The sequence below is a fragment of the Lissotriton helveticus genome, chromosome 12, assembly GCF_964261635.1.
Source record: "Lissotriton helveticus chromosome 12, aLisHel1.1, whole genome shotgun sequence".
NCBI lineage: Eukaryota > Metazoa > Chordata > Amphibia > Caudata > Salamandridae > Lissotriton > Lissotriton helveticus.
The window spans coordinates 877,435,188-877,459,473 of NC_136073.1; the positions used below are offsets into that span (position 1 = coordinate 877,435,188).

At 47.4% G+C, this 24,286-nt stretch overlaps 1 protein-coding gene across 2 annotated transcripts in view; it reads left to right on the top strand.

Moving 5' to 3' along the window:
* Positions 1-24,286, top strand: part of FXR2 (FMR1 autosomal homolog 2) — a 352,487-nt gene that overhangs the window by 218,223 nt on the left and 109,978 nt on the right. For both annotated transcript variants that reach the window (XM_078670012.1, XM_078670013.1), the window contains exons 7-9: positions 4,148-4,264; positions 11,484-11,654; positions 22,313-22,391. In XM_078670012.1, coding sequence (XP_078526138.1) covers positions 4,148-4,264; positions 11,484-11,654; positions 22,313-22,391 — 367 coding nt within the window. The remainder of the gene's footprint in view (positions 1-4,147; positions 4,265-11,483; positions 11,655-22,312; positions 22,392-24,286) is intronic.

Here is a 24,286-nt window from a genome sequence, read left to right on the forward strand (position 1 = left end):
AGTCTTTGAGTGTGTGAATTAATTTGCTGACTGAGTGTGTACAACAAATGCTTAACACTGTCCTCTGATACTGCCTTGCTGCTCGACCACATTACCACAAAAAGATAGTGAGGTGCTTGCTAACTTTACCTCTGCTAACCTTTGGCGTTCCACTGGACTCTGTGCACGCTATACCTCACTTTTGTATAGTGTATATACAGAGCCAGCTTCCTACATATGCAGAAGTGAATCCATAGCACTGTATGCTACGAAGTAATGCTGAACAGGTAGGTAACACATACACAATTTTTTTAAGTGCTCCTAGATCCTTTCTCTGAGCAGGATGGTTCAGTGCTTAAGGTTATAATGAAGATTTCTGTAAAGGAGGAGTACTAGGATTACAGGTAAATATCTGTTCATTCTGATGGATACTTCGAACAGCAGAATATCCCTAGTCGCTAGACTGGATCTGGAATTTTTTCTTGGCAATTCCCATGTGCACAGATAGGCAACGTCGCTCGGCTCCATGTAGATTCTTTCAGCACCTTCCAATATTGATACGAAGCTCACTCGTTTTTGGTCTTTTAACAAAAGTTATTATTGTCAATATTTACCGTGCAAGAGACCTGTCTCCTCCCAAAACTACTGGCTTCAAACCCTGGAAGGACTGGCATATGCAGAGGTTGGTGACGGGCTCCCTCCAGGAATGTCTCTGTTGTCTTGGTTCCTCACATGACTTTCCCTTGTGATGATTGCAACAGGATGGGCTTGAAGGCATGGTCATCAGGAGTGCTGCAGAAGTCCTTGACATCCACCCGAACCCCCCTCCCCTCCTGACATCAGCAGAGGAAAAACTGTTTTCACCGAAGTTCTGCCACCTCTGTAGACTTCTTTAGAACTGCTCCTCCCGTTCAATGAGCTCCTTACAGATACCTTATGGCAGCTAACCCAAACCTGAATCTTGCCCTCCTGTGGATAGGCAAATTGCCAGATGGCACAGACGTGCTCTGGTAGATCCACCTTTCCTCCTCCAGCACCCTACCCCCGAGAGTTTGTGGTACAAACTTCCACAAGTAGGTTGAACCTTAACTCTTTCCCTATTACGTTCCCAGAAAGGGAGTCAAAATATATGGAGGCATTTGGCAAGAGAAGGTTCTCATCTGCCAGCCTACCCCTCAGATTAGTCAACTCCAGTTTCCTCTTAGGATGTTACTCAGTCATTATAGTACATGGTGAACGAAATCTTACCTGTTCCCCAGTGAATTTTGCACCAATTTGGCTCAGATCATGCAAGATGGGCAAGGTGCAGCTGGGTTGCACACAACCGATTGCTTGGGTATGGCAATCTGTACCAGCGTAGTGCTTCTCCGGTGATCTCCAAGGTCACTGATGACAGTCCAATTGATGGCAACTGTCTCTTCGGGGGACAAAACTGATTTGGCCTGGAGTCCTTCAAAGATAGCAGAGCCACAGTGTGCTATCTTGGCTTTTTAACGCTCATGAGGCAGTATCCCCAACAGTACCACACTTTTCGAGACTTCGGAAGGAACATCCAGCTGAGGCAACACCAAGCCCACCTAGGCAATAAAGGCCCCTTAATCCTTTTGAGGTAAAGGTCAGGGATCCAGCCAACTACATCCAGTTCCTCTGGAATAACGCACGAGGCTATGATCCAGATGTTTCAACGTTCGGCCTGGGCCTCCATGAGAATGACTTGGTGAATTTTTGGCCTCCTGCATCTTGCTAGTGGATGACTCCAGATGGCACGTGCGAGCTCTGCAGTGGCATCAGAAGTCTGTGTGCTCAGCACCTAGGGAACCAGTTGGATTCCATCCACTTGTCAGGGGGGGACTGCAAAATATCTGCATTGGCGTATGCTATACCGCAACTGGACCAGTGACCGTCTTCTCTACCTGCCTCTGAGTGGACGGTTGAGATTGACGCATTGTTACTGGGCGGGGGAGGTGACTTCGGAGAGGTGCTGTTTGGAAGACTCCTGTCTGTGGTGAAGATCCAGCTCCACATCAATCTGCTGGAGTTATCGGTGATCCATTTTGTACTAAAAGCCTTCCTCCCATCCATGGTGGTGTGGATGCAGACTCCACGAACAACACGCCCGCATGTGGTACAGCAAGAAGCAGGATAGTTTGGGATTGTGGTCCCGATTACAAGAGGCTTTATATTCTCTGGAACTGACTGAGTTGTCAGCGCATTTAACTTGTCATACACTACCTGGCAGGATATTTGAACACCAGGGCTGATGAAGGTAGTCGGCTGATCCTAACTGGTAAAGGTTACCGGATTGTCTCCTAGCAGTGGCTATATCCCTGCCGCAATCTATTCACCACTTGCAAGAATGTGCAGTGTCCAAAATCTTGTTCATTGTAGTTCCCAAGGTTGTTCACCATCAGATATACCTTCTTAACTGTCCTGAAGCTTGACACTCCTGTACACCTTCCTGCCTCTACCTCTACTGCAGATAGTTCTGAAGAAGATTAGGAAGGACCAGGCCCAAGTTAGATTAGCAGCCCTAGACTGTGCTGGGAGAGTGTGGTTCCTAGAACATCTGCCCATGAGAATATATTCTCAGATCTTGTTGCCACTTTGGGAGGATCTTCTGTTTTATCACAAAAGGGCAGGGTACTGCATCCAGGCCTGAACAACCTTCACCTCCATGGGTGGAGATCAAGCAACAGCATTTGACTGTGTTAGATCTCCCTCCCAAAGTCGTAGAGGTCATTTTGACAACAAGGCATCCATCCACAAAAGCCTCAAAGTTTGTCCCTTGGTGTACTTCTCAGTGTCTCCAACCTTTGCAGGCCCAGTTAAGTGATGTGGATGAGTTCTCTCTTGCCACAGCAAGGAATTGACTACTATTAAAGGTTATTTCCCCCCCTTTTGCTCTTTCTGGAGTTAGCTGATCAACCATAGTTATTCAGATCACCTGTTGTGGTCCTGTTTTTTGACGGACTAACCTACATGTTTCCACCCAAGACCTTAGTGAAATCACAGTGGGGCCTTAATTTTGTCCTAGCCCCCTATTGAGCTGATGCCTACCTGCTCTATGTACCTTTTAAACCAAAGAGTTTCCCTCATAGCTGTAAAATCAGCTTGTCGCATGAGTGAAGTGCAACTGTCTGTCCAGCAACCATATATCACCTTCTTCCTAGACAAACTAGTGCTTAGGACCAGGGTGACGTTCTTACCAAAAGTCATGACGCAGTTTCTCATCGGACAAACTATCATACTTCCGGCGTTCTTTGCTCGACCTCATGCATCCAAAGAGAGAGTGGCCACATCGCGTGGATCCCAAAAGACCCTTAAGCGTCTATGTTGATCATCCGTGAGGTGTTCTTTGGTATGATCAGCTCCTTGGGAGGTTTGAAGGAGCACAGACTGCTAAAGTAGTGATGAAAAGAATGATCTCTAGATGGGATGTCCTCTGCATAAAGATCTACTGTGCACTGGCTAAGAAACAGCTTTCAGTGGGCTAATTCCAGTGGGAACAACTCTGCCATCACAGCATTGGCGCGAGAAATGCCTGACTTGAACGTCTGACGGGCTGCTACATAGTCATCAGTGCACACATTTACAAAGCAAGACTGCATTGATAGCCACATCCAGTGGGAGGGATACTTTGCCTGTTACGTACGGTAGTACTTCTAGTCTGAGCCATTCCAGAGACCTACCTTTTGGGAATGTATTGCATTGGTACCTGTTAAAGTGGAGAATCTGCAGGTAGAAATATCCATCAGAAGTTACTTACCTTCAATAATTCTTTCTCGTGGATACTCTAAATGCAGATTCCTCACTCACCTATCCATGATCCCAACTTGGAGATCTGCTGACTGTTCATTTTGATTTGTGTTTGCATGGACAGTCGAAACAAACTGAAATCAGTGTACTGGTTACAGTTGTGTGGGTCTGGAGTCATTTCCAGGATGGAGTCGGTGCATAGCTGCACGACGTCACCTGCCATTGCTCATGGGAATTGCTTAGGAAAATATCTGGATCCAGTTTGGCACCTAAGGATATTCACAACGTGAGGAATCAACAGTTTGGTAAAGTATCCACCAGAAAAAGCTTTTCTGAAGGTAACTTGTTTTTCATATCTAAAGTTTTTGAAAAAGTGCATCCTCTAATGCTTTTCTGCTTTTTCATGCCACAGTCAACGAATGAATCCATCATAAAAAGAGCATCGCTGCTTGGTGACATGCACTTCAGGAGTATTCGAACGAAACTCATGCTTATGTCGCGGAATGAGGAGGCAACAAAGCACTTAGAGGTGAGTAAGATGGCAGGAAGAAGAAGAATGGGAGTGACACACTCTGGCTTTCAATATGCCTTTACAGCTGAGATGATATTTAGCAGGTCTCTGTACTTGTTCGGGGAACCTTTGGCAGTTGGTGATTTCTGCCACCTCGAGTAACAAAATGTAATCCCTGCAACTTTTTCAAAGGTTGAACAAAGTGCTGACCTTTTAATTGTTTTGCTCTTTTGAAGCAGGCACAAAAGGCAGCTAAGACTGGGCTTGCATTACTTGGTAAACCTACCAGTTTTAGTTTTAGTGAAAATAAAATCTAAATTATTTCTTTTGAATATGGGTGGTTCTACAGATTTTCCTTACTTAACCTCCACTTTGACTTGCTTTTCTATTTTGTCCCAGTCTTTTGAGGCTACGAAATGTCATGCATCAGTGCTAGCTGTGGCTTGTTTGTTCATTGTTCTTGCACTGTGTGTGGGAAATCATGCTAAGCATTTGTAACTTGAAATCCCTTGCAGTTAATTTACTTACCTGGGGATCGTATAAGGTGTGGGGCACACAATCCAGCTAGCATAGCGCCTTGACTGTGGTGTCTGTAAATGTGGGCACTGTTGCCAGAACTATTCACTTTGCCTAGCGTAACGTAATCACTTCGGTCCTACGGTCTGAACTGAGACATAGTGTTCGAGGCATGTGGGCTGCTAAATTCATATCTGATGCATAGATCGCCGCCTAGTGTTGGGTCCGGATGATTGCACATTGTTGTCCTGGAAGAGTCTTCGAAGTATCACGAGATAGGTGGCTCCTCCCCTGGACTACACTGCGCATGGGCATCGACTCCATCCCCAGATTGTTTTTTTTCCGCCATTGAGTTCGGATGTGGTTTCGACGTCTCCGTGTCGGAACCGATAAACTTTCATCTTAAGGCCAAAAGGCCTTCGTTACCTGCGTCGGTATTGTTTGCGTACGGTCTAGAGCGTCGTCCGACTCTCTAAGCCGGATATCTCCGGAGTCGAGTAATTCCTCGGACATCGAGGCCTTCTCGTCACAGCAAGACCCGACGGACTTAACATGGAGCGGAGCCCGTTCAAGTTCTGCCCCGTCTGCGGATCCAAATATCCACACATCGATGTGCATCCGGTCTGTAATAAATGCCTTTCGCCGGACCACAACGAAGAAAACTGCATGGCCTGCTCCAAGTTCAGGTCCAAGAAGACGCTCAAGCTTCGGCGCGCGGTGCGCCTTGAGGCCCAGCGAGCGACCCCGGCACCCGACAACATATTAGACGACCCCGAGGAGGAAGGCGATAGCCATCATCTCCAGATTTCGCCACCGTCGACGGAGGTCCTGGCCGATCCGGAGGAATACATCGGAGGACAGGCCCCAGACCTTGAATACGTCGAGGAGGTAGGGGACGACGAAGAAGTTTATGGGGCCGTGGAAGATAGCTCAGAGGAGGAGCTGTGCCCCGTAGTCTACGTTATTGAGGCTCAGGTCACGGGATCGCCACGCGGCCTTACCCACGACCATGCACCGCTATCCCCGGCCCCGCCTTCTGGCCCGGCCGCGGACACTCAAGCGGAGCCGCCATTGCCCGTATCGAAACCGAAACCTTCGGCTCCTACGGGACACAAGATGGCCGACGTTCAGTCGAAAACGAACCCGAAACCTACAGACTCGACAGAACATAAGATGGCCGACGTCCTACAAAAAATAACGAAGCCTGCTCCTTCATCGACTCCGTTGCCCTCCGGCCCACAAAAGTCGAAGAAGGCTGTTGAGTCGACAGCGCCGCAGAAGGTGCACAAAGAACCCACCTCCAAGAAGGCCGTCCATCAGCCGTCGACCACGGTTGCTCCGGCGCGGACACCTAAACCTCTTGAGACGCCTTCGGGCGCTGCTACGGCGCCGTCCGGTAAACGCACGACAGACCCGAAGTCGACTAAAGGCCACGACCCAAAGGCCGCTGGCTCAACGCATCGGCACAAGGATGCGGGATCTGCAGCATCGGCGCCAAAGCCTTCAACGGAGCCCCGAAGCATTGCGGCCGAAGATTCGTCGACGCCAATACCGTCGACACCACGCAACCCCGACGCCACCGAAGATCGGCAGTCGGTTCCGAAACCCTCTAACGCCTTTACAAAGCAGGTTACTGACTCCCTTAAACGTATAAAGGAAAAGACTTTGTCGTCCACGGCTTCCGCGCCATCGGCTCCGAAATCGGTGGACACACCTCATAAGTCCTCAAGCACGCTTCTTTACACTCTGCCACCGAAGGTGGCCCCAAAGGCCTTCGCAACCACGTCGGTGCCAAAACCGTCGGATCCGTCCACACCAAAAGGCCTCTCGGAACCATATCTTGCCTCTGAGGAGCAATCTGAGCATTGCATCGATGCCCACACAGGGAAATTGACCCTTTATAAAAGGAAAATCACTTCCCCACCAATGGAATCGTATGTTATTCCACTGAAGAAGAAGAGGCCGGCACAAGACATTCCTTTACTTGTTGAGCCTATTCTGCCACCACCGAGGAGGAGTCCATCGCCTTCCCCCAACCAATCAGGAGGGGATGATGATGACCAACAGGACCAATACAATTTCCCAGTTAACAATGACCCTAATGTTCAGCAGGACTCATAGCGACACTGGGGACCAAAGTGGACATCAGGTGGTACAAGATCCACAAGGCTTTGGGGCACGTACATCTCCAACAGGGGATTCTGCTGCATTTAATGCTTTACTCGAACGGCAGCAGCAAATCATAATGTGGACATGCATGCTGACCCGGTAGAGGAAGACTTTTTATTTGACACTTTCTCCGTCTCAGAGAGAACGGTTAAAATACTTCCTATGCGTAAAGGTGTCCTTAAACATGCCCCTGAGATCTTTAAGGAACCTACCAGGGCGAGGGTGGTGAACCCACGTATCGAGAAAAAATACAGGCCGGCACCTGGAGATCCTGCATATATTCGAGGACAGTTGCCCCTAGACTCGTTGGTGGTCGCAAATGCCCGCAAAAGGGCAAACTCCCAAACAACGGGTGAAGCTCCTCCCCCAGACAAGGAGTCGAAAGTGCTTGAGGCATCGGGCAAGAGGGTGGCAGCGCAGGCTGCCAATGTATGGCGTATCGCAAACACGCAGGCACTGTTGGCACGATACGATAGGGCGCATTACGACACCCTAGAACAGCTCCTTCAACACCTACCTGATGAGTTTAAAGAAGCAGCCGAAACACTCATACCAGAGGGAAAGCTTATCTCCAACGCTGCAATAAAGTGTGCACTTGATGTGGCAGATACAGCGGCTAGGGGGATTAACACTAGCGTCATGTTGAGGCGACAAGCTTGGCTTCGCATATCTGGATTTAAGCCTGACATCCAAACTACAATCCTCAACCAGCCCGTCAATCCTGACACCCTGTTTGGTCCAGATGTAGACACCACCCTTGAAAAAATTAAAAAGGACAATGAGACTGCTAAGTCCATGGGGGCGCTTCAGTCTCAACAATTCAGGGGAAACACTTTTCGTCGCTCAGGAGCACGTGGTGTTACCAGAGGACAATTGGGTCAACAAACACAATACGCGAGGGGCGGTGCACAATCCTCGTACCCCAAGCAGGGTAGAGGGGGGTTACAGAGGTAACAGTGCCGAGGGCAGAGGCAGAGGAAACAACAACTCCCGCTCCTCTGCCGCCAACAAACAGTGACTCTCTGTCACTGCCCCCCGACCATACAACACCGGTCGGGGGGAGACTCCAGCAGTTCCTGCCAGTCTGGACGTCCATCACCACGGACAGGTGGGTGAGAAAACTTATCCAGTACGGTTACTGTTTGGAGTTGACATCCACTCCTCCCAACATTCCCCCAAGACACCGTCCTATTTCAGCAGAGCACTTGCACTTATTGCAGCAGGAAGTACTAGTGATGCTGCAAAAAGGCGCAATAGAGCTCGTGCCAGTGGAAGAGGAAGGCACGGGGGTCTATTCCCTGTACTTCCTCATCCCAAAGAAGGACGGATCCCTCAGACCTATTCTGGATCTACGCCCCCTCAACATGTACATACTGTCAGAACACTTTCACATGCTGACACTGCAACAAATCCTTCCCCTGCTCGATCAAGGGGACTTCCTGGCAACCTTGGACCTCAAGGATGCTTATTTCCACATACCACTCCACCCATCCCACTGAAAATACCTCAGGTTTACCATTCTAAACAGGCACTATCAGTTCAAAGTCCTACCCTTCGGGGTAACTACTGCCCCCAGAGTGTTTACAAAGTGTCTGGCGACAGTGGCGGCGCACCTCAGGAGACAGAACATACATGTCTACCCGTACCTAGACGACTGGCTTGTTCGAGCAAAGTCGGAACAACAGTGCGCCGCGGACATGTCCCACACTATTCAACTCCTTCACAGCCTGGGGTTCTCGCTAAACTACCCGAAGTCGCACCTTCAACCAGCCCATGTGCGGCAGTATCTGGGCGTGACAATAAACGCCCTGACTGCTATGGCTCAGCCAAACCCAGTCAGAATCGACAGCATTCAGTCGCTGTGTCGAAAATTCAGACCACAACACTCCCTCCCAGCGAGAGTGTTCATGCAGTTGATAGGCATGATGGCCTCCTGCATCTTCATAGTCCCGCACGCGAGGTTGCACATGCGCCCGCTCCAAGAATGCTTGGCAAATCAGTGGACACAGGCTCAGGGACAGCTAACAGACCTGGTGTTGGTGACCGGTCGGGCATACAACTCTCTGCATTGGTGGAATCCACACAACCTTTGCAAGGGCCGACCGTTCCAAGAGCCAGTGCCACAGATAATCCTAACAACGGACGCATCTCTCCAAGGGTGGGGAGCCCATGTGCTCCACTACACTGTGCAGGGACTGTGGTCCACCCAGCAGCAGACGTTGCACATCAACTACCTGGAATTGATGGCAATCTTCATGGCGCTGAAGTCCTTCAAAGTACATCTGTGCAACAAAGTCGTGTTGATCCGGACGGACAACATGACAGCCATGTACTACATCCAAAAGCAGGGAGGTACGCACTCTCCACAGCTGTCTCGTCTGGCTCAGAGCATGTGGAAGTGGGCCATTCAGAGGAACATCTTCCTCATGGCGGAACACCTCCCGGGCAAGGACAATCAGATGGTGGATCTGCTGAGCAGATACAGCCATCAAATGCACGAGTGGGAGATACATCCATCAGTACTCCACCCGTACTTCCAGCAGTGGGGTCATCCACAGATAGACCTGTTTGCCACAAGGGAAAACGCAAAATGCCAAAGCTTTGCCGCCAGGTTCCCTCACCCAGAATCGCAAGGGAATGCGATATGGATGAACTGGTCAGGCAAATTTGCGTACACTTTTCCCCCAGCGCCTCTCATTCCGCTGGTGGCAAGAAAGCTAAAGCAACACTCGATGACTCTCATCCTGGTTGCTCCAACATGGGACATGGGCACGCCAACCATGGTACACCACGTTTCTAGAACTTTCCGTGGTACCGCATCAAAGGCTGCATCTCACATCCCGGCTCTTGACGTAGAACCATGGCGACATTCAGCACCCAGATCCGCGACAGCTCAATCTGGCGATCTGGCTCCTGAAGTCTTAGAATTTGGCTACCTCAACCTGCCTCCGGAATGCATGGGCATCATCCGGGAGGCACGTAAGCCCACTACCCGAGCTTGCTATGCAGCTAAATGGAAGCGGTTTGTCATGTACTGTGCAGACAACAAGATCAACCTGCTGGATGCATCCATTCCTAACATCATCTGCTATTTGTTACATCTTTACAAATGCAATCTAGCGTACGCTTCCATTCGGATACATTTATCCGCCATAGCGGCTTATCTCCAGAATAGGCAACACCTCTCTGTTTTCAGGGTGCCTGCCATTAAAGCCTTCCTAGAAGGACTGAAGCGAGTCATTCCTCCAAGAACACCACCAGCTCCAGTGTGGAACCTCAATGTGGTCCTCACTAGGCTGATGGGCCCACCTTTTGAGCCGCTGCATTCCTGCGAGATTCAGTTTCTCACATGAAAAGTGGCTTTTCTCATTGCTATTACTTCGCTCAGACGTGTTAGTGAACTGCAAGCGCTCACAATCCAAGAGCCCTTCATACAAATACATTCCAACAGGGTAGTGCTCCGCACTAACCCCAAATTCCTTCCTAAAGTGGTGTCACAGTTTCATCTCAACCAAACTATTGACCTGCCTGCATTCTTCCAAAACCCACAAACAGTAGCAGAAAGAATGCTTCATACATTAGACGTTAGGAGGGCGCTAATGTACTACATTGACAGAACACAACACTTTAGAAAAACACAACAACTTTTTGTTGCCTTCTCAGCACAGCACAAAGGCAACCCCATTTCCAAAGCAGGAATAGCCAGATGGATTGTTAAGTGCATTCAAATCTGTTATCAAAGGGCTAAACGCACTTTAACAATACCCCCCAGGGCACACTCCACACGCAAATTGGGGGCCTCCATGGCTTTCCTGGGGAACATTCCCTTAGAAGACATTTGTAGAGCAGCCACATGGTCTACTGTGTGGATGTGCATTCAAAACAGCAAGCAGCTGTAGGACAGGCTGTTCTCAAGACACTTTTTCAAGCTTATGCAGCTGGCACGGGCAACCGCCGTTAATGGAGGGACTGCTATGTATTCTATGCATCAGATATGAATTTAGCAGCCCACATGCCTCGAACTGAATATGCTACTTACCAGTATGCATCTGTTCTTGGCATGTAGGGCTGCTAACATTCATATCGCCCGCCCTCCTCCCCGGTGCCCGTAGCGGCTGCAGATACTCTCTCTATATTCATCATTAGCATGGACATCCTTTACACTGTTTCACTCCATCTCTGCCACAATGGCTAAAAACAATCTGGGGATGGAGTCGATGCCCATGCGCACTGTAGTCCAGGGGAGGAGCCACCTATCTCGTGATACTTCGAAGACTCTTCCAGGACAACAATGTGCAATCATCCGGACCCAACACTAGGCGGCGATCTATGCATCAGATATGAATGTTAGCAGCCCTACATGCCAAGAACAGATGCATACTGGTAAGTAGCATATTCAATCCAGAATTTAGTGTTAATCTCCAACTCTTCTGGTAACTGTAGCACATCTGGACATTTTCCTAATCATGCACTAAAATAGTTTGGTCTTTTGTGAATTACTGCTTGGTTGCCTGGTTTTGTCACATTGCTTGATTTTTCTTTTTTCCTCCAGACCAGTAAACAGCTTGCTGCAGCGTTCCAAGAAGAGTTCACGGTACGAGAGGACCTAATGGGGCTTGCCATCGGAACACATGGTGTGAACATCCAACAGGCACGGAAGGTGCCCGGAGTGACGGCCATTGAGCTGGATGAAGAGACCTGCACGTTCAGGATCTATGGAGAGGTGGCTGTGTGTGTGTGTGTGTGTGGAGGGGGTGGAAATGGTCTAAAAAATAACAGAAAAGTGGTGACTGGATGTTATTGCATTGGTGTTTCATCTCAATGGTTGAGCAGAACAGTAGAACATGAGTTAATTACCTGAGTATTATAAGAAAGAGTTGAATCCTCATATGTTGAAGGTTTAGGGGCATTTTGTGAAGAGGTTCATGTAAGACTAGATCTGCGGTTCCTAATCTTTTTACTTCTGAGGACTCCCACTGAATCAGTATTGGAAGCCGGGGACCCCCTAAGCCTTTTATTCAACTTGAACTATATCAGTGGAAGCACCAACAAGCTGAACAGGGTCTGCAGCAAAGCACAGGTCACATGCTCATGGACGTTTAAAACATTGAAAAATTAAATACCAAAAATCAGTATCAACTTTTTGATGAATAATATCCTAGTACCTCATACCATGCTTTAGCAGTTTTTTGTTCTGTTCCTGACAGGCCTTACATTCTCCAAATTTATGGTAGTCCACTAAGCCAATTTGGAAGCATAGAAGAGTCTTGTGGGGGCTCCAGGCCATGGCCTGGTTGCCACAAAAGGCAGTGATGGTTAAAGCAACTGAGCTATCTAGGGTGCTGTGCCAGTGATTTTCCCCCAATTATGTTTTGTAAGATATGTTCATGACATGCCTTTTTTTAACCCTCAATACTTTAATTTATTGATATAAATTTGTACAATGAAATAGTCACCTTGTCGAAATGCCTCAGTGGGTTGAAACCTTCTATACAGTCTGTATATAGCCTGCAGGCGACCGTGAGTTCCACCTGGGCCCATAATAAAGCAGGGCACATAAAGCAATCTATTTAGTTAAACAAATGTTTGATTTAAAGTAGGTGACTTGGAAAATTGATACTGCATTGGTGAGGGCCTTACTGTCCATGAACGGACTTGGGAGAATGGAGGTGAGCTCGTAGACTTTAACTCTGCCCGTCTAGAAGAGCACCTAGTCACTGGGCCTATAATGAGCATGGAGAGATGTTTTCGGATTTAAGCCCATAGCTATGTCTGTTTGGCAGCACCATTAACATGCAACATTAGCATCAGCATGTAGACTGATTACTCTGCTACACACAGAATCGAATATTTTTGGACAAACTGCATCACTGAATAAATGAGAAAGGGTAATTAATAATAACTAAGCTTGACAAACAGAATAATCACCTCTCGTTTATGCAGCTAAGTAGCGTTTGGAGGAAAAAAGCTAATTTGAAGGAAATGTAATGTTAGTTCAAATGAGGCTGCTGCTTACTTCAAGAAACTTCAGTGCAGCCTTCAAAGGCGAACCTTTGGTAGGCCAGCACATGTGCTCATTAGGGGACGAGTGTCAACACAGGACAGCTCCTCTGCACAGTACAGTTGGTAGCAATGCTGCGAGCCGGGGAAGGTTGAAAGGGGCATGCGCACAACCAAACTGAAATTCCAAAATACAGCCAAAGAGCGATTGGAATGTTTTAATTCTTCTGCCTCAGCACTATGTGTCACCTATTTTAAGTATGGCGACAGAAAATGCCTCTCTTTAATGAACCCAGATCTAATTCAGTCCTAATGTTGCTCATATGAGCTTTATTGCAATAATATGCGGCCTCCTCGATCATTACCTAAACGGGTTTCTGCCCCGTGGTTTACTGGTGCGCTGCTTGCTTCTCGCAGGCAGTGTAAGGTGGCGGAGAGGAATTGGCGAGCCGAGTACAACCCAGAGGCCAGACTCGAATATAGAACTAGGGTCAAAGCCTATCACCGAGCTATTCTTCTTGAGAAGAAAAGCTATTTTGCCAGGAGGATCGAGGATGCCTCGAACTCCTGTAAAGAGATCTTTACGATCGTCAGGGAATATATCGCCCTGTGGTCGAATGCGGCCCAGTCTGTTCCCGCCCAGAAGTTGGTATCGGATCTGGCATGCTTCTTTACGGCTAAAATCAAGTTGATACAGGAGTCTTTTCCACCGCGGCCGGCGGCTGCCTTGTCCGGCTCTGATGTTGGTCTTGTTCCATCGGTCCCCTCGGGGCCTGTCCTGTCAGACTTTCCGCCTATCTCAACTGCCTTGTCTTTGACACTTTTGGCCAATCTCAAATCTGGATCGCCGCTAGATCCATGCCCGGCCAAATTTTTGGCGAAGATGGCGGAGGTAGTTAACCCGCTGGTCAACCCTCTCCTGAATCTCTCTTTGAGCCAAGGCGAGGTCCCTCTGGCGTGGAAGCAAGCCATGGTCATTCCCCTTATTAAGAAGCCCGGTCTGGCTCCTGAGGTCTTGGCCAATTACAGGCCCATATCTCTTCTTCCTGCTTTGGCCAAGACCCTGGAGAAGCACGTGCACAGCGTGCTCTCCAATTTTTTTGAAGCTAACGATCTGCTCCATTCCACTCAGTCGGGCTTCCGCCCTAATCTGAGCACGGAGACGGCGCTGCTGGAGGTGTCTTAGGCCATCAAGGAAACGCTAGACTTGGGTGGGAGAGCTATGTTGATCATGCTCGATCTGCCGGCGGCCTTTGACACCGTTCCCCATGAGGGCTTGCTCATCAGACTTCATGAGATCGGTCTGAGGGGGACGGTGTTCAGCTGGTTTACATCTTTTTTAGCTGGTCGCCGACAGACGGTCTGGGCCTCCTTAGCTTCCGCTGAGATGCCGCCACTGGGAGTCGGAGTCCCGCAGGGCTCTGTATTGAGCCCGACTCTTTTTAACATCTTTATGACCCCTCTGGCGGCTCTGGCTGAGTCTTTCGGAGCCCAGATCGTATCCTACGCGGATGACACCCAGCTGCTCTTCACCTGCCGGAAAGGGGAGGATTTTGATGGAGAGAGTATCCGTGAGTGCCTTGGGGCTGTTTTCAAATGGCTCCAACTGAACAGCCTCAAGTGCAACTCAGATAAATCGGAGGTACTCTTCTTCGGCTGTCAATCCGACCCGGACTGGCAGGTGTGGTGGCCTGCGGATATGTCTCCTCCAAGGCAGTCATCTCAGCTAGCGAAGAATTTGGGGGTTAAAATTGACAACGGTCTGACCGTAAGATCTCAGATCCTTGCCCTTACGGGCACCTGCTTTGGACTTCTCCGTATGCTTCGGAAGTTTTTTCCGTTTCTTTCTGAGGATCGCAGGAGGATTACGGTGCAGGCCCTGATCGGTTCAAGATTGGACTATGCTAACATCTTATATCTTGGCCTGCCCGAATACCTCCTGCAACGGATGCAGGTGGTCCAGAATGCGGCGGCGCGCGCCATCTTTGGTCCCCACAGGCGAGTTCATGTTTCCGGCCTGCTGCAGTCGCTTCACTGGCTGCCTATTCGACAGCGGATAGCTTTTAAAACTTTGACCCTTGCGCATAAGGCCTTCTATTCCACTGGGGCCAAATACCTGCAGAGGAGGCTTATGCCATACCGTCCTTCTCGATCTCTGAGATCAGAGTCGAAGTTTCTCGCCATTGTTCCTCGTGTGAGGAGGGCCCGCTTGGGAGGCCGCTCTTTTATGCTCCGGGCCCCTCAGCTTTGGAACTCTCTCCCCTTCTCGTTACGTAGCAATTCAAACCTGCTATCTTTTAGGAAGGGCTTGAAAACCTGGCTTTTTGCCGCTTAGATTTTATTTTCTTCGATCCCTTCTTTCTTTATTGTGTTGTGTTTGTTCTCCAGGATGTTAATAAAGCGCCGGGACACTCTTTTGAGTAGCCGTGCGCTATAAAAGCCACAAAATAACATAACATAGTACCTCGAATATCTGAGCACATCAACCAGGGCCTCTATTTAGGACTGGGAACTGTCTGTTTCCCTTGTTCTACGAGTCTGTGCAGGTGTGTCGGGCTGGGTCACACAGAATATCGTGCCTTGAAAAAAGAGAACCAAACCCTCTATTCTTAAGCATGCTTCTTTCATAGCATAGTGCCTGAGCTTAGGGGGGGACGATAAAAACGTGAAGGAGTTGAGATTGTTCACAGACACGCAGAGCAAGTGCTGCAGACCCCCAAGGGTCTGCGGGCCACAAGTTAAGAAGCTCTGGTCTAGTTAGTTATGCATAGGTATCTAGGTGCCTCCATCAAATTGTGATCCTCAAGATAGACTCTGGATGAATGTGTTTACATTCTCCTCACAAGATGAAGAAAAATTAAAGACTATGATTGAGACTGCATTTCTCCAGGACCCACTTTTCACTCATTAGGTTGACCAACTATTCTTAACCTTTTCAGCGCGACCGCGATTCCCCCTCCGGTGCTGGGCCCTAATAAAAACGGGCGTTGTCATGACGGAACGGTTCCGTCATGAGCACAGCTCAACCGTAGCTCATGACGGAACCGTTCCGTCATGAGCATCGAAGGGGTTAAGGGCCAAGCACAAGCACTTATTGTGATTAGATGTTAACCTTAACATCACCCCACAATGGTGCTCCATTCAGAGAGGAAAAATTGGTTTTGGGTGTCTGTCTGCACCTTACATGGAGTCCTGTACATGTAAAGTTGCTGTCTATAAATTGTGTCTGATCCTCATTGCTACGCCCCATTGGCTATTCCAAAGGAATCTGGCGCATTGCTTCATCTACTCCCCACCCCTGTCATCATACCAATTTAATGTGGGTCTGTTATTATAAAAAATGTAAAAAATACCGTACATAGAATGCATAAGGCCACTGCAACATTCAGTCTGTTGAAGGGATCCAAAGATGTTTGTATTAATTTAATTACTAAGTAGGTCATTTAACATACTGTGTATTTGTAAAGCACACGTTCACCCAGAGGTGTCTTGGCGCTGAATAACAGATGTTTATTGTTACCCAACTCAATGGTACTGAGTGGACCTATCGGGATTTGAACCTGTGACCATGATGTCGAGCACATGCCCCTGTACTGGACGCATTAGTCCACTGAGCCACCAGACCCGGCATTTATTGCTTGCTTATCACATCTGTTTTGACGATGTTGGCAGAAGAAAGAAATGTTCTCCAGTATTGAGTCTTTCATAGATTCACAAGCTTGATTCTTCCCCATTGTTGAGGTGGGAGTCCCATGGGAATTAAACTAATAGTAAGAAATTACATAGACGTGGACTGTAATTACATTTCCCAAAAGGTTATGTAGCAAGCCACATCGTTTTGAGCACAACCAAAGTTCAGTCAATCAGAGGGGAGCTTGCACCCCATTCCTTCTGCTGAGTGGCCTCGTAGATTAGATTTCTCTCAGCATGTTGTGAGTAGGTAGTCTCCCTGACCTATGCCCAGTTTCTTCCTTTCAGAGCTTGTCTTAATCAACTTGAGACCTCCAGGTGAACTTTATTTTATTCAGAACTGTCGTAATTGCTCTGAAAAATATGGCCAGCATGTCAGAGTTAAAAAAAGGGTTTGTTCTCCCATGTAAGAATTGTGGGAAGATGAGGCTCTTCTCTGAAGACCTCATATGGAGTGCCTGTACTATCTGCACCGCAAACCCAAGGACTGTAAATATTGCAAAACAATTTCAGTGAAAATTCTCAAAGATCGAGAGGCAAGACTGTTAAGGATTCAAAAGCGAAATGTATCTGAAACTCTGGACTCTGGCGATAAAGGGTCCCGCCCTAAGATGAAGAAGTAATTAAAAAGAGCGATCTGGTAAGGACTTACCTGACCGGCCTAAAAAGACATAGAAAACAGGGAATAAACAGAAGCCAGCATTGGTAAAGGTCACTTCCCCAGTTCCTCGGGAAATAACAAGTCAAAAGATATAAGAATCCAAGCCTTCAACACCTTTTGAGAGGGCTTTGGCGTACGCTGACAACAGGAAATCTGCCTCAGAAAAATCAAGCAAGTCGCTAACTAAACAGTCAGCGAGACTGATGAAAGCCCCATTGATGGCAAAGATGGTTGTGCTGACGACAGCTACACTTACGGTGCCTACGGCTATGTCAGTGGTAGTAGTAGTATCAATGAGGTCTTAGTCGATGGCTAGGTTCTCGACGTTGGCCCCCTTGTTAGCGTTTACACCACTCCCACGAAAGGTGACACTGCCAAAACCTGTTTTCCTCATCTGTGTCCCCATCGTCGGGCATTGCCGATTCTGTTCTAAGGCCAGAGCTAAACTCGCCTAGCAAGGTTTCACCATTGCCACCAGGCCGCCTTCTGGAAAATGGGGGACATAGGAGAAGATGAAGGACTTTTTGGAGACTCCACACGTCCATCGCAACTGCATGTCAAATGCCAAGAATCGGATGATGAGGGTGAACAACAGTCTAAATATCTGCAAGGTGACTTTTCGTTTAAGGAAAGACTGCAAGGCGGAGGGAGAATGTACAAGGAATCTCTCACATTTTATCCCTATGATGACACCATAGATGTACAATCATCACATAACCTATGATGCATGTCCCTATAACTTTAGTGACAGATCTAATCTTAATGTTGCACAGCTGTTAGGCTTCCCAGTAAGGAAGCAATACCCTCAAAACAGGTGAAAGCTGGTGTGCCACAAACTGAACCGTTACTACATCAGACAACCTTGCTGTTTCAGCATGGACCTTCCCCAGCCAAGACAATTTACAGTATCGCCATACACGATGACTGCGTTGGTTAAGAGAATGAAGATGACCAGCCCGAAGAGGGCGAAGTACAGCAGGATCAGGCAACTGCCACTGGTAGTGTATGTGATGATTATGTAATCCCTATTTCTGCACCTCCAACACACCCAGGTGCCCGCTCTCCTCATGACGATTTTGGAGGATTCCATATGCTTCTGGATACAGCGGCCAAGCAATTTTATCTCCCGATCTCTGTCCAACATGCTGAGTGCTTCTTGAAATATTTTAAAGAGTAAAAAGAAAAAAAATAAGATCTGTGCCAGTTGTTGAACACATTTAGACCGAAGGACTGAAAGTCCCGGAAATCCCAGCTACCGTGGTCACTGTAATACCGCAGAGGCTTGGTTAAAAAACATAAACAATACAAGGCTCTTGAGATCTCGCCAGCCTGCTTGATCGGTCATCCAAAACCTGACTTGTGGTGCAGGCAGCTCAAAAAAGATCCAATAATCCAGTTCAGCTCCTCTGTATAAGGAGGGTAGGAGATTTGACAATATAGGGAAGTGTTTATCTGCCATGGTGGCGATCACTATAAGAGCATCCACTGCCCTAGCCATATTGTGCAGATATGACTGCCAGATGTGGTCAAACCTTGCTCAAGTTTGAGACCCCTTACCAGATGGTAAGACCGGAAGCTAGAGCTATCCTTCCAGACTAGGAACGGACATCCTCTGAGATGATAGACACAGCGATTGATGTAGCCCTTACCGTCTTCAGACAGATGGCTGGAGCTGCAGCCTTTGAGACGGGAAAGATGGCTTCAGGCAAGATCTTTCAGGCTGAAAGTGTAAAAAATTCTGGACATGTCCTACAAAGACGATGCCTTACAATCCATCCATTTAGGCTTACACAGAGGTTTGTATCCTTTATAGATGATAGAGGCATAGGACAATATTTATTTTGTGGAGGATACTAACCAAATAGATACCAGCCGTATCAGCAGCCACAGGAATATCGTCTGCAAGAGTATAGACATTCACATACCACAACTTTCTCCAGACAGCCAGGTAAAAGAGTTGCAGCAGCAGGAAAAGGTCAGGAGTCTTCCAGAAGACCGTGACACCTCAGTACCTCCACCTCCCATGGATTTCAGAGATGCTCTCGACAGTTGACAATTGAAAATCCAGCTCTTCCAACAGGTGGGTCTTGGACATCATAAAGTATGGACACCCTAAAATGTATGCAGAAACCTCCATACCATCCACCTGTAAGGACACACCAGCATCTTCAACTGTTAAGAGCGGAAATTAGCTCTCTGATTTTGAAGAGATCAGTAGAAGTCCCACAAAACTGCAGACATTGAGGTTTTTACTCCAACATCTTTCTGCAAAAAAAAAAAAAAAAGAATAGAAAACAGGTTTTGGTCTTGACGCAGCTCAACAAGTACCTCAAAAAAGAATCATTCAGAATGATTACCTGCACATCACTCAGTTGCTGAATAAAAAAGCCCACATGACATCTAGATGCCCGGTTCTATATCCCCATACATGTAAAGCACAGGAGATATCTCCGATTCGAGGTGGTCAGAAGTCACTACTGATTCAGGGTTCTACCATTTGACCTAAAGTCAGCTCGAATTTTTACCAAATGCATGTCCCAGAGAGCCGCCTACCTGAGAAGAAACAACCATTTTCTTACCTGGACGTTTTGATGATAAAAGCAAATTCTCACAAAGCTGCAATGGGTGCTACATTGACATGCCTTCTACTCTTCGACAACCTGGGCCTCCACATAAACAAAGATAAATCTAGTATAACTCCAGACACAACTATCACTTTTCTGGGGGCACTAATGAACACAACGATCTGCAAAGTATACCCAACAAGCGAGAGGGTGGCAAAAATAATGACATTGGGGGTCTATCCTGTCAAGAAAAAAAGAACACTTCAGTAAGGCAATTCAAATTGTTTCTGGAAATATCATGCATTCCTCTCATCCTGAACTGCAGTTTGTGCATGAGACCACTACAGGAACAACTCGACTGGCAAGGACGCAGATCACCAGGTCATTCCGCGATGTTGTCCTTATAACAGCAGAAATAGAGAGCGCGATGCACTGGTGGATGAAGGAAGAAAACATTGCAGTAGGGTCAGCATTCCTAGTCAAGACTTCAGGTTACATCATGACAACGGATGCCTTGATGGAAGGATGGGGAGCACACCTCCAAGATCTGGAAGTAAACTGAAATAGTCAAACGAAGAAAAGAAGAAACTTAGTCTCCTAGTACTGAAGGCAGCAGCCTTGGGGCTCAGAGCTTACCTACAGAAAGTACAGAGTTTGCAAGCCTTGATACAAGCACTACCAGAATGTTTTATTTAAACAAGCAAGGTGGAACTAGATCACGCCCTCTAGCCAGATTACTGCAGGACATATGGAGCTGGTGTCTCCAAAACACAATTTACATGACAGCAGAACATGTTCAGGGCACAAGGAACACCAGTGGGTGGATGAGTTAAGCTGGTCCATGAAAGAACTGCCGCGAGTGGGAATTGTCAGACACTCAACTCAGAAATATCTTCAGCAAATGGGTAACACCTTCTCTGGATCTGTTTGCTACTCTGGCGAACAGAAAGTGTCTACACTGCGCGCACATGCTCCCTCACAAGGGATTATGGGGAAAAGCTCTTCAGATGTCTTGGGCAGCATATTAGCGTACGCCTTTCCACCAGTACCTTTAATCCCATGAACACCAAACAAGATGAAACCAGAGCCGTTCAAGATTATTCTGATAAATTCTCTGTGGCTGAGACAATTCTGGTGCACATAGCTTCCCCTGATGTCAGAAAAGTGATACATGCAACGCAAACCAGTCCCAGGATTACTCCACAAAAAGTGCGGACAAGTGACTCATCCTTACCTCGAATCTCTCTGGTTAGCCGCCTGTATCCTGAATATAATGAATTTGAACAGTGAAGTATTTCACAATAACCTTTCTTAGAAGAGGGTTCACTTATTTAGTGGACGTCTGGTACCCCATTAATCACTCAGTCATCATGGGTCCCCACTTGACCCTAGACCTATTCATTTCCATTCGCCTGGATTTAAGAGAGGTTATTACGGGTGTGTACCGTGTATGTGTGTGGCATGGTATGAATGATTAACCCCTTCCATGCTCATGACAAGGTCAGCTCGTCATGAGGCACACTGGAGCTGTGCTAATGATGAGCTGACCTTGTCATGAACAATGGAAAATTTGAATTTCAGCACCCAGCGGTAATTGCCTTAGCACCAATGTGGTTAAGTAAATAACCACCCACCCTTTTTCTTTTGTCTTCAAGTTGGTGAAAGTTTTCCTAGCTTTACCTTTTCTTTCACCACATGCCGCCTTTACTGAGGAAATGCTGCTCTAGTCTGACATTGTGCACGGCTGAAGTGTATGTGGGTAGAACCGGGGTTCGGCATTCGACAGATTAATACTTTAAGACTTTGGCGATAGTTATCCTGGCCATATGGTGTTTAAAATCACATTTGCCACTTGGTTTACATCCTTCATCTAACACTATTTCCTGCATGGCGTAGACCCTCCACCCTGCAGAGACAATGCTTCATTAGAGTTAGACCTTCAGTGATATTTCCCAGACATTTACCTGATCGAGATGTATGTATGGTGACCGTGGCCAGACATATTCTGCAGGTGGTTTGCTTTTGAGGCTTTCTACCAAAGCAATTGACTAGAGAGTAATTTTGATCCAGTATGTTTGTCCTAAACTGCCCAATGCCTCTTGTTCTTTTATTATCTGTATGTTATGAAACTACTCATTGAAGAGCACCAGTACCTAGGAATAGAGTAACGTTATCTTAATAATTATTCTATTATTCCTAGTCATAGATTCTCTTCTCTCCTGTTATCCTCTCAGTTATTGGAAGAGAGAAAAAGATGGACATTTTTGAATAGTTATTGGCTTCGCCTCCCCACTTATTCATAGCCACGTATGATCAGAGGTTTGTCCTAAATTTTATTATAAATGCCACAGGGGACTACACACAGGGAAAGCAATGCTCTTTATTGCTGTATAGTTGGTAAGCAACGTAACACTCTCTGTCAAGTGAGAAGATGCTGAGTGATTTTCTAATTTGCCTTCCTATCAGAGTCCAGAAGCTGTGAAGCAAGCCCGCGGCTACCTGGAGTTTTCAGAAGATTCCACTTCAGTGCCACGCAGTCTTGTTGGTAAGTGCCCCTGCAAAGATTAAAGGTCACACTGGAGGGTGCTGCAGCCGTGAATACTCTTTATTTTTCAAATTATAATGCTGATGTCAAAATGTTTGCAGTCTGTGTGCAGGCGATTTGCCACCTGAAGTATGGATGTGGTGGTACAGACAACCTTAGCTGTCCTGCATGATCTGTTCCTATTACACAATACACAAACCATCTAACACACAATACAGAACAGATTCCATGAATGACCTCCCAATCATCCACCCAGGAAAGCGCACCATCTGCACCAGTGGTAACTGCAACATGACATTCTACTACTGAAAAGAGCAACAGAGAAGGCACTGAAATCTTATTAATCTTAGCTTCTGTTCCAGATTCTTTTATGTCTTTGTAGGAAGCTGGCTGTTTATGGTATACCACCAGGTGGTTATACCGTGCACAGTTTCCAGAGATTCCCCCATGAGTGTACAGGGCTCCGGTAAACCCAAAAGTGCTCTTGTTTTTGGTAGCGTGGGCGAGGAGCCTAACAGAGGAGTGCATGACATTTGTTATGCGCACATTGATTAATAAATGAAAACGCAAAAAGGAGATCCAATCCAATTTTAGAAAAAACAGCTTCTTTCAAGATTTATTTTAACACCAAGATGTTCGCAAAAAGGTAAGTACATTTTTCAGGATAAATACTTCTAGATTTCAAAAAGTGGACACAGTGCAATTTTCAGGCATTGCAATGTTAACCTATGGGAGGAAAACAAGAATGCAATTTCACAGGCAAGTACATGACTTGCAAATCCAGTCTTCGGGGTATAAGGTCCGCACCGGGCAAGGTTCAAGTTGGGACCAAAGGTGCACCAACAGCTGCACAGGGGCGGCCGGGTGCAGAGGTCACAGTCTAGTTTCAACGGCCAATGTTAACCAATGGAGACCGGGGGTGATTGAAGATGCATTGCTGACAGGTGAGTAAAGCGGTGTCAGGGGTCGATCTCCTGGACTCAAGGTAAGTATGGGGGGGGCCATAAGGCAGCACCAAACCTACATCTACAACAGCATAGGGGTGGCCAGGTGCAGAGTGCCAACATAGCATCGGATGCCCTATGCTATTTAATGGAGGAGAACGGTTTTGATCAAAGGCTGCAAGCTCAGGCCAGGAGTCAAGTACAAAAAAACCTACAGCTGCCCAGCTAAGTAGAGATGCTAGGGGGACGTAGGGACACTGTTGGTCAAGCTCCCCAAGGCACATTTGCTTTGGGTGCAGGGATGTCCTTTGGCATTGTGAAAAAGGCTTACCTGGCAGGTTGCGGTCAGAGGAGAGTCTTTAAGTTGCTGCTGCATGCATCAAGGAGTCGTCCGGCAGGGTGAGCCCACAGTGGACTCTGGCTCAGAAGTGCTGTGGAACCTTTGCAGGACTGGTGGGCCACTTGGACGCGGATCGTTGGCGCGGGTGCAGAGGTGGGTCCGGAGGCAATCTCCCGGTTCCTCAGGGCAGTGTTTTAGGCTGCTATCCACGAGAGATTAGGAGTCTTTTTGGAAGACATGCAGCCCTCCCAGGGTTCTGGAAGTCGCTGATCTGTGGGGTGAGTCGCTCTTCAGCAGGGTCTTTGAGGGCTGTAGACAGGCCGGTAGGGCTGTGGCCAATTCAGTTTGTGTCTTCAGTCTTCGCTGCTGCACAGCTCTTCCTCATAGGTCATCGAAATCTGATCTCAGGGTCTAGGTGAGCCATCTAAATACTAAATTTAGGAACATTGCAGTAGGGATTTACAAGGGGGCTGAAGTTACCAACAGTGGTACAGTTTTAGGTAAGAAGCACTGACACAGTCAACCTGGTTGGCAAGGACCCTCTGCACTACATGCACTGCAATCAAAACCACATAATTTTCCAGTCTGGGCATAAGCATCTGTTCTCCGTT